This window comes from Chanodichthys erythropterus, chromosome 12 (genome assembly GCF_024489055.1).
Source record: "Chanodichthys erythropterus isolate Z2021 chromosome 12, ASM2448905v1, whole genome shotgun sequence".
In the NCBI taxonomy this organism is placed as follows: Eukaryota; Metazoa; Chordata; class Actinopteri; order Cypriniformes; family Xenocyprididae; genus Chanodichthys; species Chanodichthys erythropterus.
The window spans coordinates 36,686,632-36,703,046 of NC_090232.1; the positions used below are offsets into that span (position 1 = coordinate 36,686,632).

Below are 16,415 nucleotides of genomic sequence, written 5' to 3' on the forward strand. Positions count from 1 at the left end.
TGAAACTTCTCTCAATGCACGAAAGCTGAACACCATGACAAAGAGAGATAAATGTTGTTTATTTTTTTTTTTACCCAAATGTCTACTTAAAAACAACATATTCTATTTAGGGGTCAGTTTGTGTTACTGCACAAATACGCAGGGGAATATAAATAGTACAGGAATAGTGGAGAAACATTTTTCTGCTTCAAAGTCTGGGATTTAATAAGGCCGTTAAGCTCAGCATTTTCAGAAGAAAAACAAAAGTATAGCATTTTTCATTATGATCATTTCAAAGAAGACAATAAAATTGTACAAGCAGTGAGCAAGCGACAGCAGTGATGAAAAACACAAATGCAAACTATTTTTATTGCAAGGAAAGGGAGATGAAAATATACATCAAAATATGTCTATTTTGTTGCTTTTTCCAGCAGTTAAAATAATTTTTTTGTGTTTGCTCTCTCTTCCTGATTTAAAAGCAAATGTTCACAAAAGGGTTGCACCTCTGGGGGTGTGCATAAGAAAATATTTGAAAAAAGTATCTTATTGTAATTTATTTAAAGGCTCTCTAAGCGATTCTGAGCGGAGTAACTTCCTGTTGACGTTCGAAGTGTTGTCAAACAAAACAGAGGCTAGCAAGACCCTCCCTCCTACTCCTCCTGGCCCTCCCCTCCCTGCTTCCTGAAACAGTCATGAACGTGCATTTAAAATGTAAGTAGCTTGCGTATTGACGCTGCTTGTCGGTTATTGGCTGGAGCATGTTTATTATGTTTCGTGGTCCAGGCTGCACCAGTTTGTTTTTATTGCCGTTCTCGGAGCTTGTGGCGACTACAGAGACCGCGTTTTTTTACAGTGTGTTCAGGGGACAGGCAGCTAGCGGATAGTGAGGAGATGTTTGCTGTATGTGACAAAAAAATGTTTTGGCCTAAAAACACGTGACTTCGCTTAGAGCACCTTTAACTTGTTTGACAAGTTTGTCTGTTTGCACATATTCACATTCACAAATTCACATTACACTGGCTTCGCGTCAGTTACACTTTTTCCATATGTTGAACAGGAAAGGCGTAGGATGTAGCATAAGCTTTTTGAACTGCAACAGTTTTACACTTTCTTCGTACTTTGAATACAGAAGGCAGTCTGGTGGAAGCTAGATATTTTACTTAGTAACTTGTTAAAAATTGATTTTTATTTTTTTAGTTATTCGAGCTAAACAAACGCATTACTTTTCATTGTTTTGGAGCACATTAGCTCATAGATAACCTTAAGGCTAACATTTTCATACTAAAAGCCAAAAAACTTGCATTTTGATTTAATGGGGACTTTAATGATCAGCCGTTTAATTTTCTTTGCATCTCGCGATAAGAAACCATGTCGTCAAATTGCTCCGCCCAATTCCATAACTGGCTCGAGGTGGCAGTTAATTAACCTCCGAGTCACTCAACAAATTTGAGACTTCATGTTAGTAAGAATGTTTAAAAACGCCTAGTCTCAGTTTAATCTGCCGACCCTCTCATCTAAGGTAAGCAGCCCGTAGCAATCTCCTTTTTTTATCATTTAAACGTGTCTTTCGTGTGCAACTTAGCTATATTTAGAATGTGTTCATGACTCTGTGTTTTATACAAAAGATAAGAAGGGTGTGCACTGTTTGAAACGTTAGGGAAACCCTTCCTGGACATGCCAATGACAACGGAACAAAGGCAAACTCTAGTAAATTATAAAACAAGCCACGAATAGTGATTTTCTTCCTGACCAGAAGATGGCAGTCAATACATAAATCTCATTTCCACACAGCAAAAATGTACCAACAATTCTGCATGGCTCTATTAGTTTGTGTTTAATATAACAAGAAACCGCCTGCTTGGTACAGTACTGCCACCAACTGACTTAAGTGTGGATCTTTATTTATATCTTTATTTATATTCCACACACCTACACTACCGCTCAAAAGTTTGGGATCGGTAAGTTTCGTCTGCTCACCAAGGCTTAATTCATTTAATTAAAAATACAGTAAAAACAGTAATATTGTGAACAATTATTACAGTTTAAAATAACTGTTTTCTATTTGAGTATATTTTACAAAGTAATTTATTCCTGTGATGCAAAGCTGAATTTTCAGCATCATTACTCCAGTCTTCAGTGTCACATGATCCTTCAGAAATCATTCTAATATGATGATTAGTTCCTCAAGAAATATTTGTTATTATTATCAATGTTGAAAACAGTTGTGTACTTGTTTTTCAGGATTCCTTGAATAGAAAGTTCAAAAGAACAGCATTTATCTAAAATGCAAAGCTTTTGTAACATTTTATACTACCATTTGAAAGTTTGGGTCAGTAAGAATTTTTATATATATTTTTTTTAAGAAATTAAATTAAAGAAATTAATACTTTTATTCAGCAAGGGTGCATTAAATCAATCAAAAGTGACAGTAAAGACATTTATAATGTTACAAAAGATTAGATTTCAAATAAACACTGTTCTTTTGAACTTTCTATTCATCAAATAATCCTGAAAATATATATTGTACACACATATTTTGTACAATTGTAAACAATAAATGTTTCTTGAGCAGCAAATTGACATATTACAATGATTTCTGAAGGATCATGTGACACTGAAGACTGGATTAACAATGGTGAAAATACAGCTTTGCCATCACAAGAATAAATTACATTTTACAATATTTTCAAATAGAAAACAGTCATTTTACATTGTAATAATATTTTACAATATTACTGTTTTTACTGTATTTTTAATTAAGTAAATGCACCCTTGGTGAGCAGACGAAACTTCTTTTAAAAACATTAATCTTACCGATCCCAAACTTTTGAGTGGTAGTGTGTATGTATATATGTATGTATGTGTATATCTATATCTGTGTATGTGTATATATATATATATATATATATATATATAATATATGGAAAAAATTAAGAGACCACTCAGAATTCAATTCAAGTTCAGAATTCAATGTTAAGTGGTCTCTTAATTTTTTCCATAGCTGTATATATATATATATATATATATATATAATACACACAATCAATCCAGACGGCCTAAATTTTGGAAGGTAGTTCAATCACTATATTTCATAGATACGTTTATAAAAAAAAAAAACAAATATAAAAAAAAGGAAGAAAAAAAAAACCAAATAAACATAAACAGACTTGGAAAGGAAAGACATGCTTAATCACATTAACATACACTTTATTCATATCAAGTCTTTTTTTTTCACTTTTAAAGACATAACATTAAATACAGAAGGCACTTACAAAAATTGTTAAATTATAGAAACATATTAACATGGATTAAAAATAATCAGAAAAATAAGGACCAGAGATGGCGCCACATGGCAGCCTTGTACAGTACATCCCAAGTAAAATCTACAGAGCACTAATCTAAGTATAGTATAAAGAAGATTTATTGTTATTAGTTTAATGCCCCTACTAGGTTTTCATACATAATTAAATCATTTGAAATACATATAGTACATAACACAATTGTTTTTGTCACTAGTAAGTGGTTCTTGTTTTTGTTGCAATTTGTGTATTTTAAATGTTAGGCTTTGTGGTTTCTGCACCAAAGGAGTACTGGTACAGCTCGATCAAGCGGTTGGCCTCCCTCTGTCCTGACAACAAAGCACCATGTGTAGTGGAATAGTATTTTCTATGGGTGGCCTCCCCAGCAAATAACACCTGTAGAGGCTTTGGATAGAAGAAAAGAAAAAGACAACAAAGTTAGCTTGACCGAACATATGCTCTACAACATTACTGCCCTGTGGCCCAGTTGTCTATTTTTAGCATGAGTCTCAATCTTTCCAATGTAGAAAAGTGAGGCCTCTTATTCTTTTTGTGCTGTATGTTCTGTGGGGTCAGACTGTTCCTTTCAGACATTTAATTGGCCTGAGTATGTTTGTGCGCGTATATATGTGTTTGTTTGGCCTGTGTACAACCCAACCTTCTCATCTGACTCAAGTTTCAGTCTTGGCACTCCACAGCTCAATAAGACACATTTAACCTGTTAACTGTCATGGGCCCACCGGTGGGCCCACAGCCATTACATATTTAAAACAGTAATATTCTATACTAAACCTAAACTAATCTTGACAAACTATATATCATTTGAAAGCTTAGAATCTGTAGTTTACATATTTGGAGACTGATTTTCAAAATAAATTACAGAGGAGCAGTAATTTATCAATTTGCAACAAGCATATTTTCATACTCATAAGGCATGTTCAGACCTTTATTTTGAAATAGCGATGAACATGAAAAATCATTAAAGATTGGTTGAAACTTGTTTGTTTTCATGCCAAAAGATAACATCCATTCAATTTTTTGAGAAAAAAAGGTCTAAAAATGTTTTTAATAGAAAAAAAAAATACATTTATGATTGTGGCGGTGATCTATAACCCACATGCATGTTATTTTTATGTTTATTAGAGGCTAAACTCATATCAAATTCTGCCAAACTTCCCATACTACTTCTATATAGGATGTATACTTCATAAATTGTATGAAAATAATGGAAATATATGGTTCAGATCACTCAAACCATATATGGAAATGGAGGCGCCTTTATATGGTCAGTAATGGAGCTTGATTGTCATCTAGTGAAAAAGTGTGGTACTGCGCCCAAACAAAATCTTATTGAAAGCTCATTTTTTGAGATATCAACCTGAAATTTGGAACACAACTTGTTCAGATTTTTGGCTTTGATTTCCTTGCAGATTTAGAGTAAAACTTGTTTTGTAAAATATATATTTTATATAAAATATTATATTTTAACATTTTATATTTTCATAAACATAAACTTCTATAACTTTTTTTCTGTTTCACTTAAGTTATTTCACCTTTACAATAATCTGCCAAATTTCTTCTTTAAAACAAGACCAGCCTTATGTCTATACTCCAAAGAATTCAATTCTTGTCTAAAACAAAAAGTGGGGGTGACAGTTAACAGGTTAAAAAAAACACCACGCAAGCAATTTGGGTCAGCTTGACTTTAGAGCAGTCAAGGGAAATTTGTACAATGACAAGAGGTGAAAAGGCCATGTAAGTGGTTCTAAACAGGATTAAAATGTCTTTGAGTAAAATAATCAGAAACAAGACTTATTCCTTGGAAGGACACCTGCTGTCTTTGGTTTAAAGGATTAGTTCATTTTCAAACGAACCATCTTCTGTATTCTACTTAGGGAAAAAACGGAACTGGCATCACGTCAGTTAAGGCGTAGGACGTAGTGTAAGCTTTTTGAACTGCGAGAGTTTTACATTTTCTTCGTAATTTGAATACGGAAGGCGGTTTTGAGGAAGCTAGATATTTTACTTCATAACCTGTTAAATATGGATATAGTTTTTACACAAAAGCATTGTTTCGCTTCAGAAGGGCTTTATTAACCCCCTAGAGCCGTGTGGAGTACATGTTTATGATGGATGGATGTGGATGGAGGCACTTTTTTCAGCTCATACTCGTTGATCCCGCTCACTGCAATTATAAAGCTTGGATGTGTCAGGATATTTATTAATATCTCCGAATGTGTTCATCAGAAAGAAGAAAGTCTTAAAGCCGTCGGGCAGTTTTTCTTCGTTGGCCGACTAAGTTTTCTCAGTGTGTTCCGCACCGTCGGCTAAAGTTGGTCCTCGTCTGCTTTTTTTCGTCCGATTCGAAATGTTGAATCGGCGTCAGAGTTTGTCGGTCCGTCGGGCCATCTGATCATTCTGATTGGCTGTTCAGCTACAGCCACCTGCTGGATTTGGCCGTCGGCTATTTAGCGTCGGTTTGGTGTGTCAGGGCAACTTTGGACACAGACTCTGGTGACGTGAGCCAACCCCACAGTCTGCCACAAGTTCGTCGGCGTCGGCTTGGTGTGTTCTGGCCTTTATACACCTAGGGTGGCTTGAGGGTGAGTAAAGCTTGGGGTAATTTTCATTTGAAAGTGAACTAATCCTTTAATTTGGCAGGTAGCTTAATTTAATGGGGGAAAAACATTAACTTGTTTACACTAAAGAGCAGCGATACTCAGATATACTTTGTTGTTCCAAAAAGATACTGCTTAAATTCTGTTATATAAACTATGTTAAGCTTATATTTCAGTTGTGCAAGATTTTCTTTAATAGTCTTTACAAACTTTACAACTTTACAAATTTCAACTCACCGGAGCCTTAGTGTTCTTAATGTAAGGCAGGGGCTCAGCTAGCCTCTCCACATCTCTGCCGCTGGAGCCCACTTGAGTGAAGGAGTAAGAACCCCGGATATAGGGATTACTGCCCCATGAGGAGCGCAGAATCCGCCTAGGCTTAGGAATATTCTGGTTCCCTGATGGAAACATCAAACATGAAAATAAATTGATTATTTGCCAAATGCTACTAATTGATTTAGAAAAAGTAAATATTTGCTTATTGTTGCCAAAGACTTTGTACAGAGATCCCTCTTTTTTAAAGTGTAATTTACAGTGTTGTTCTTTTATGCTGATCTGCGTTTGTTTTGGTGGTGTGTATTTAGTGAACAAATGCTGATGAACAAGTGAAGTTAGTCTTGGATCATATAGCTAATGACAGAAATTAGGGGACCTTTTAATTATCAGTGGTAAGTTGTGACCAAATCCAATTTCAGCACACTAATTATATAGGACTGGTGCAGATGGGAGGGGAACCTGCTGTGGATCTGGATTAAAACAGACTGACCTAGTTTAGGGGTATGCCAGCCTGTTGACATCATCTACAGAGAGTGTGTGGATTGACCCTTATAACATAAGTGTTCTGTCATGAAAGGGTTACAATGGAAGAGAAACCAGAGTTGTTTACAGTACAATCTTTCACACAACCCTGGAAACTTTAGAGCCCTTGTCTATACCTTTACCAAAGGTCATTTTTCTGTCCTGATTTAACAGGTACATGTGCTTTCTTGTTACAGAGACATATAACTTATAAGCATGACAAGAATTATTATAGCCAGTTAAATGTGCAAAACACTTGACTCTTTGTTTGGATGACCAACTTGATTACATTAAATTGCTGACCCCCACCTGAATCTCCTGTCAGTCGGAAATGATCTACCTTGATTGTTGTGTATGCGCAGCTCTCTCAGAGAGACATAATAACAAAATGGGGGATTATAAGAATGAGGGAAAGGTATTGAAGAGCTAAATTCATTATGCAAACAACACATTAACAATGGTCTTTCTGTTAATGACAATCGGCAAAAAACTGTCAACAATACATCTCAGTGGTGGGAAACAGAGGGAGTCACAATTCAATGGGAGATTAAGTGTAATTTTCTTGCTTTGTAACACCCTGATTAGTTTAAATCAGTTTCTTGCATGGTATCATGGAAAGTACAGTGAAAGAATTACAGTGTTACACTTGCGCATGTGCTGACCTGTGAACTGGCGTAGTAGTTCAGTGCATATCTCCGCCACAGTCTCGTCATCACACCTTTCCATGCGCAGTGCCTCTTCACCGCAGATCCAGCCACTCAACATGTGGCCATAGCGTTCAGGCGGATACAGCACATCAAAGCTGCAGATCTTTCGATACCACAGCTCTTCTGGGTATGCCTGGCTCTCCAGTTGTGCCTCGTCCTCCCAAACAAACTGAATGCTGTTGCATTCGGGGCTCCAAAAGGGCTCTGCAAACTCCAGAAAGATCTTGTCAGTGGTACTAATGCCCAGTTTCTGGATGGCCTGTGCCTTGTCTTGTGGCAGGCCTGGGGAGAAGAGAGTCTCGTGAGCTTTCTTCAGGAACCCAAGAGAGGCCGTTACGATCACATGGTCTGCCAGCAGACACTCTGCGTCTTCGCACTCCACACAGACTGGCGAAGGGCTGGGCCGTTGGTCCTGGTTATGGTCAGCCTGGTCGGCAATTTCCTCTGCATCTTGGGAGCTGCAGTTCCAATGGATGCGGCGGACAGGCTTGCTGAGGTGGAGGACACGACTTGGGATGTCCTGAGCCAGGATCTCAACAACTTTAATGAAACCAACAGGAATGACATGGTGAGCGCCGGGAATCTCGGTCCACTCACCAAACTCACTTAGAGACACTTCGTCCATGCTGGGGGAACTGCTTTCACAGCTTTCCACCTGAGGCACAAAAGAGCATATTAAGTAATAAATTGCTCATAAACTTGTCTTACCAGCATCTTGCTGTTATGGTACATATTGGGACCAAAACTAAATATACTAATTCAGATAATGTGACCATTCACTTTATGTATAGCCTTGCACATAGGGTGACCACCTGTCCCGCATTTTGCAGGACAGTCCCAAATTTGGGAGCTTTGTCCTGCATCCTGCGAGACCCAAGCAGTGTCCTGCATTTCAGTTAGGCTATGTCTTTTTTCTTCCTTAAAAATTACAATACCACAATAAGAAATACAACACTAAAATGCGAATGCCATTTAAAAATCCATTTGGGCAGCCGTCATGTTCTAGCTAGAGCGGGGACAAGATGCACTGAATCCAGTAAAACCCATTTAATGTTTGCATACCAATAAAGGAAAATAAACAAGTTGCTACTTATGGAAATTTATTTTAGTATAAAATGTGATTTTACCTACTGGCCCGTTACTCAGTTCATAATATTTAGCATACTGAGGTATTGTAGAGTAAATTACATTGTATCACTTAAACCTGGGCAAATTGAGTTCCAGTCACAGAGCTGGTCACAATTAACAAAGCTTATTGGTTATTTAAAATGTTATCATGCAACATGATAGCAAATTAGGCTTTCCAACTAATGTAAATCAATATTTAATATTAATTTATCTCGAAAAAACACATCTACTGTCCTGCAACAGAGTAAGAATCAGGTGGTCACCCTACTTACATAGCATCTTCTACTGTTTTCATGCTGTCACAGTAAATGCTTGCTAAACACCATTTACTCTAAGTTTACTATTCCAAATTATATTGCTGTAAACAAATACAGGCAGACATAGTCTAGCAGGCATATAGCCAGCTAAATGTTTTTTTTTCTGGTTCTGCCCCTTCTTCCCATAACCTCTAGTATTACAGGATGACATTCAATATCTGTCCTACTTTTACCTCAATAATCCAGAGCTTTCAGTACAATCAGAATCTCTATGAAAAGCCTGACCAAACAGTAGTGTGAGACATTTATAAAGAAATTTAAATATTCCATGAATTGTGAATACAAGCCCATTGTGAGTCTAGGTCAAAGTGTGGGAAATGATAAAACAGAAGTATTATTGGAATCCACACCTCTGTGGGCAGTAGTCTACAGTTTTTCATTTCACTCTGTTGCAACAGAGTGGGACGTGTGCATGGCAGTAAGATTGACGTCACTGTTCTACAAATGTAAGGACACATGCAATGTATTTCATGTAGTCAATTTGCTTATGACAGGAATTCAGCTATTTCCTGTTGTGGTTTGTTGCTGAGTTGGCAAATGTGATGCCACACCTATAATTTCAAAATCAGGTTTAGAGAGGAATATCTGATTTTAACTATCCTATGAGTCAACGAACCATGATTTGCTTATGAAAAATCTCTCTAAGGCATTAATGCCCCGCCCACCTTGAGGTACTGTTGTAGCATAGATAACTTAAGTTTCTTGGTGCTCTCTGAGTCATAAGGATCAAGCATGATCTTCTTGCGCAACACATCTCGTGTGAAGATCCCCACACTGTTTTGACTCTCGGCTCCCACAGGCTTTCCGTTCTGGAAGAACTCCTGAGTCAGCTCGTACACCTGCTCAAAGGAGGTTGTTCGACAAGATTAAGAGAGAGATCCTTGAGTCATCAGATCATGGAGCTATCCTTGCCACAAACAATGGTTTAATTGCATTAGTTACTCTGGATGGAATACAATATGGTCAAAATATTGCATTACTTTAAAGGGATAGTTCAACCGTCATCATTTCCTCACCCTTTTGTTTTTTTTGAACATCAGTAATCAAACAATTTTGGTGACCACTGACTTCTATTGAATGAAAAAAACAAAAAAAAAAACCATAAGATATTTATTATCAAAATATCTCTGGCATATTCTACAGAAAAAGGAAATTACATAAGGGTTATCTAAATGGGTGCCTTTTTTCGGTGAACTATCACTTTAAGTGTTTTCTCTTTCATTAACTAGCCAAAATATCTCCTGTATTCATGACACAGTGTGTGACAAGAGATGCAAAATTATTAAAGAAATATAATGCCTCGTTTCCACCAAGAGGTACAGGACAGGACAGTACAGTACAGTTCAGTACGATTCGGGATGGTAAACTCTGATCCGACTTGCGTTTCCACCGCCAACAGTACCCTTACTTAATAGGCGTGGTGTATGCCGGAAAGTAGCGATTCAAAACACCTACAATTAGGGTACCATTCACAAGTTCTGACAATGGAAACAGCAAAAATTGTGTACGGTACTGAACTGTACTGTACCGTACCACGCTGTCAAAACGAGGCATCAGTCCAAATAAAAGACTGGGATCTTGCAAAACACTGTGAGAGAGATATAGGAGGTGAAAGGCTCAGCTCAGGATGTGGTAACAATCCCAAAACACATGCAGTGCTCAATGCGAAGGATTTTTTCTGCTGTCCCAGATTTTTTTTTTTTTTTCTCCACCCCTATCAAAAACACATATGACCACATTTGTAGTGGAAATACTACCCAAGGGGTCCCGGACTGAAGTAAAAAACACTGCATGCTCTTCACGTTAGCTGCTCAATACAGATGGAAACAGAAATGCATCTTGGCAGACCACTTGTGATTGGATCATTAAATTCACTTCTTAATACCAGGTGAAAACAGGGCCATGATGCGTTTTTTTTTTTTTTTTTTTTTTTTTTTAATATTCAAGACTTATAATCCACAAGAGGCTACACCAAAAAGTTCAAACTTTGCTTGCACAAAACCAGGCACTCAGCTCTCTTCCGTCACCTCATTGTACAGGTCACTGAACTCCTCCACCAGATCCTTTGGGATCCGCTTGCCGTTGTTGGTCTGGTAGTGGGCCACACCATTCTTGGCGTAGAGGCTGATGCGGCCCACACTCCTCTCCTCCTCTGTGGTGTGCTCCAGCAGCCCATTTTCCTCAGCCAGGTGGTAGATGGGGTTCCCATTTGCCCCATGTATCCAGGTTGCTCCAAGTTCCAAAGTGGTTTTACCTGTTAAGAGAGGGAGATGGAGCACCTTGAAAAGAAGCTTTTTTTGGTCTGAAAAGGTTGACAATGAATTTGGACTTAGAAAGAATAAAAAGGATGCTGGCATTTGACAAGACGGTTGTTCTCACCGTGCTGAATGCTTTGCACTCTGCCTCCGATACGGTCCGAGGCTTCTAGCACCGTGACATTGGTGAAGCCGTTCTCCAAGAGGGTTTTAGTGGCGGCAAGGCCGGCCAAGCCCGCGCCAATCACTACTATTCGCGGTTGTCGATGTCTGTGTAGGGCTCTACTAAGAGGATCATCAGTGCTGTCTGAAGATATTTCACAACTTTGCATGCCGTCCAAGCTCTTCTTCTAGGGAATCTGGGGAAGGGTGAGATGAGGAGAAACCATTAGAGCAAACACCAAGCCCTCCAGCAAGACTAATAATAGAGATTATTCACAGGAAAACAATGCATCAAAGATACCAAACTTTTACATCTTCGAGCATGTGGTTCAAAGGACTGACTGCAACATGATGTCTTTTCAAAGCACAACCTTAAATAACACTATTCACAAAATAAGGTGTCTTATCTCCAACCTCTTGTGTATGAGTTGAGAGTGATTATTATATCACCACTGCAGTGCTGAATAAGAATTAAGACAAGGCAAAAATGCCAGTGAAGTGTAAATTTGATTCTCATTTGGTCTTCTTTTTACCCATCTGAGGACACCGTGTTGAACAGGGTAACGAACTTGCAACAACATACTAGAGTATGTAAAACGTCATTGCACAGAGTCTATTACACAAGTCAATGGAAAAGGTCTGTATGTGGCAGTGAAAATAATTACACTGTGACAGCCACAAGGATATTAATGTGCTCTTCACATTTCCGTTCAGGGTTTTCAGGCAAGGTCTCCACATAAACACACCAGCTTATGTGTGACAGCCAAAAGAAAAACAAGATGCACCTGATGTTGGACAGACCTCATAAGAGAAGTTTATTGTTTTAAGGACCTGAATGTGGAAAGAGTGATAATGGAATATTGTTAGATACAGGATGTTATTATGGTGGACCAAACAGAACTTTAACTGCAATCTTTCCTCACATCAGAGTTAAAAAGTAATGGATCACTCTGGATCCAGCCAGTGATACCCTTCTTTATACATGATCATACACAACCACACACACTCCTTATCTGTCATCATTGTTATTGTACCCAGTAGGCATAGCCGCTCACGCACAATGAAGAAGAGATTGACAACTGTGAATGAATATGATTTGAATGAATGAGGTTGTGGCTACTATGCTCTCAGAACACACCACAATAACCTCCTGTTGAGAGTTTGCACAGGCCAAATTCATCCACACAGTTTGTTATCAGACTACGGAGAGGACAGGAAGGGCTGCCTGTGGGTTCTCTGACGCACAATGACAATCAGAACACTTATTATAAACACCGAAAGGTGCTAGTGTGATGGCGGCATTATGTGTGCTACTATCTGAATGGGTCGTTTCCTTCTTGAGAATTTTCAGCATGTGACCTCAACTGAATTTAGCCACACCTTTTAAGACCTTGGCTTTGTTCCAGTTTGTTTTTTATGACCTTCCCTCGCTAACTTTGTGACCCAGATGTACGTCATTGCTTACGTTGCATAAGTGCCCACTACTGGCGGAACCTTTGCAATGAGCTGAATTGGAACGTCCTAAGCCCTTGATCACTTGAAATCCGCTATGGAGTTGATTCATTTTTCCCCTTCAAAATTGTTTAATGTAGCATTCTATATGTATGTGTTTTTAAATATTAAAAAAATATATAAATCAGAGTTGTTTGTGTTGGTGGGGTAAATTAAATGCGATATGCAGTGACGTCAGGGGGGTTTAACTCTGAGTTCGAGCCGAGCCTCGGGTTCGAGCCTCCTTCGAGGACAGCAAGCTGTTTGTTTTACCATTAACCATTAAGACTGAATGGGCAGGCGAACTTGTGAAACAAAGATTACAATCAATTCCACCTGCAAAACAACCAGGGAAACAAGTCTGGGAAAAATAGCAAAACATGAAACCTTATTCTGGCTAAAACATGTGAAGTAATATGCATGTAATAAGGATTCAGCTAAGCACACATAGCTTAAAACACTGAGGATTTTGTAACTCTGAGCTTTAGACACATGACAAGCTTGAAATCTCTCAGTATGCGGCTTACAGCTGGGAATCCACTAGACAATAGTGTGCAGCTGTATATTCAAAAATACAGACCAGTTTTTCCACATTCAATAAAAGACATACTAAGGGTGACCTTAACACTACTTTTGCAATTTCTCTTATGATTACAGCAAAATCATGTAAAGTTGGTTAGTGGCAGCAGTGATAGTATGGGAAGTGGCAGATTCTTGGATTAACACTTGTCTAGTGAATGGGTCTCTTTAGCAAACGTTAGAGTGATGTCATCGTATAGGTCAAGGAGACATTTCCTGTTGAACTGAGAGAAGCAGTAAGGCATTTATTCATGACCCACAACCAGAAACCCCTATAGAAAGGTCACTCTAGTCTACAGTGAGGTGGAGAGGTTCTTTGATGGTGTCCTGAAATGGAAAGTTTTGTTTGGATAACCTCAGTACAACTGCAGGCCCTAACCACACTCATTCCAATCGTATGCAGTTTGAGGTGAACCAAAATGTATGTGCAATGTTTAACGGGCACATTTTAGATCATGGAGCACATCAGAAGTTGCTGAAGGCATTAGAAACAGTTGTACCAAATAAAACATAACTAAAGACGTTCATCTTTTCCTCAATCAATGGTCATGGTTGAGAGGGTTGGTTTGTGTACGAAACACTGCATGCATGAGAAAGTCGTTGCCTTGTGGTACATCGGGTTTCAAGGCAAAGGAAAAAGGTCACATCTAAAGTCAGGATGAGGCCATAACAGAAAATGAGAAAGTATGTAAGGCATGGTTTCCAATTGTTCTGATCCTACATTTGATTTTTCTCAAACTTTTTCCAACAACCACTTACAGTATGTTCCTTGTTAGCATCACTTAAAAGTTTTGATGTTGAGGGCACTGTTGCCCATTTCCCATTAACAGGGTACTTGGGCTTTTGGATGTTTTAATATGTTCTCAAAAGTCTTAAGACTCTTAAACAAAGATTGCGATATGTGACCCTGGACAACAAAACCAGTCATAAGTAGCATGGGTATATTTGTAGCAATTTTTAAAAAAAATTACATTGTATGGGTCAAAATTATTGATTTTTTTTTTTTTTTTTTTTTTAATGCCAAACATTCATGAAGATGTTTTGTAAATTTCCTACCGTAAATATATAATATATAATGTGTGTGTGTTTATATATTTATATATATATATATATATATTATATATATATATATATATATATATATATATATATATATATATATATATATATATATATATTTATATATATATATGTGTGTGCATTGCTAAAGACTTAATTTTTCTGGTTTTGTGGTCCAGGGTCACATATAATGTGATTGTGCCATTTCTGAACAAGGGTATGTTTGGCGATACTTCTCTGCCTGGTGGGTTTGACCTTATTCACAATGTGTTTAGAAATAAAGCTGATCCAGAGACATTGCATAACATAAAAGCGAAGTAACTGATGTATTTTGAAATCCTCCCTTCTGAGCAACCTCAAATAGCACTATTCTCACATCACTGTGGCTTAAATATTTTTGTGTTTTGCTGAACTACACCCTGAAGCAATTGTACTTCTTTTTTTTTTTTTTTTTTTTATTCCAGAACTCTTTTAACCTCCAGCCATTGTAGACTTGAGTGTGATCCTTGAAGCAGTATAAAAACCAACCCACATGTCCCAGCTCCTCACATACCGCAGATTAAGGGTGGGCTTTGGGGACGCACAGACTCTATGACCTAGAAATCACAACCTACATCCTCTATAATGCTTACCTCTCCGCTCACACATTGTAAGACAAAGTATATATCAGTACTGTACAGTTTCCGCTTATCCCACTCCACATCATCAGCATGGATTATTAAAGCATACTAGAATTGTTAAAAAGACTTGCAATTCAAATACACAGATAAGATAACCTTCAAAAAGCCAAGAGAGACATCTCTATCCTGATTTTGTAGCTTACAGGTTTTGAATTAATCAGTTATACTAGCCTATTATTATTAAAAATCAATATAGCCATACGATTTTTTTTTTTTTTTTTAAATAGCTGTGCGTTCATAAAACACGAAGCACAGGGTCATTTGAGTTGAGGTAAGTGAAGTTTGGCTGCTGATAAAGTGCAGCACAAAGTGCGTCTAGTGGAATCAGCGCTGCCACGTAACTGCATACTGTCACGGGTGAGTGGCCTTCAGTGATACGAAAATAAACGTCAACTATGACATTTACCAAATCATATTTTCATGAAATTAACCTTTACTGTACCTTATTCAGCTGACTAAACATTTTCCATTATTTATGTCCCCAATATAACAGCACATTAATAATAAGCAGCTGAATGAAAACTGAACTGTGACAGACAATGGACTGTTCTTTCAAGAAAAATAACGGAAGACAAAACGTAGAAACACGTCCAATATGAAAACACTAATCAGTCCAGCGAGTCAGTTTTGTTTACAATTTTTTGATTCACCGTGTCTCCGTTAACAACCCACACCATTTAAACACGCAATACTGTAGCGGTAAAAACACACACATCATCATATTTAGTACGGTCTTTACCTGACTTTATCGTCTTCAGCGTAAAGCGGAGAGCGGTCCTCTGTTCTTTGTGTATTCGCAGCGCCTCGCTTTGTATTTATGTCTTGAAACCAGAAGCAGCCAGTTTAGCCGATGCCGCTGCCTCCTCGCTGAATAAATATGAGGATGTGTGACGTACCGCCACGAAATCAGCAGCGGCGCTCGAGCGAGTCTTGGCGTGACTCACTGTTTGACAAGGCATTTGAACTAAACACAAAGCTCACCCTTTCTGTAGTAAATGACAGAGCTGGATTTGTTCAGTCTTGTTAGAGTACGCCAAATGCCTATCCTTAAGCAAACAAGTAAATAAAGGCTGGTTGAATTAATCGATCAATAGTGTTCTAAATCGAGTCATATAATTACTTTTAAGTCATTATAATGCTGTGATTAGATGAGTTGGTACAAAGAAAAGGAAAATTCTCTAAAAGCTAGGTTTTATTAAATTGATTTAGTATTGGCCTATATGTATATCATCTCGCAACACATTTGGGGTTATTTCTGATCATTGATTTGCCTAAAGACTATTTATGACCTAAATGCTATGATGGAATCCACAAACGACTGTAATATGGCATTGTGTACAAGA

General features: G+C 37.8%; 1 protein-coding gene across 2 annotated transcripts; it reads right to left on the minus strand.

The window, feature by feature from the left end:
- Positions 1-3,058: 3,058 nt before the first annotated feature.
- On the minus strand, positions 3,059-15,931 carry smox (spermine oxidase). 2 transcript variants are annotated; one of them, XM_067402691.1, is made up of 7 exons: positions 15,812-15,931; positions 11,226-11,460; positions 10,874-11,100; positions 9,512-9,685; positions 7,357-8,056; positions 6,134-6,294; positions 3,059-3,683 (listed from the first exon to the last, which is right to left on the minus strand). In XM_067402691.1, the coding sequence occupies exons 2-7, from the start codon at positions 11,431-11,433 to the stop codon at positions 3,531-3,533; spliced, it is 1,623 nt and encodes a 540-aa protein (XP_067258792.1). In that variant the 5' UTR covers positions 11,434-11,460; positions 15,812-15,931; the 3' UTR covers positions 3,059-3,530. The 2 variants fall into 2 exon arrangements, with proteins under 2 accessions (XP_067258792.1, XP_067258793.1); XM_067402692.1 differs by lacking the exon at positions 9,512-9,685 and having other exon boundaries at positions 3,062-3,683.
- Positions 15,932-16,415: the final 484 nt, after the last annotated feature.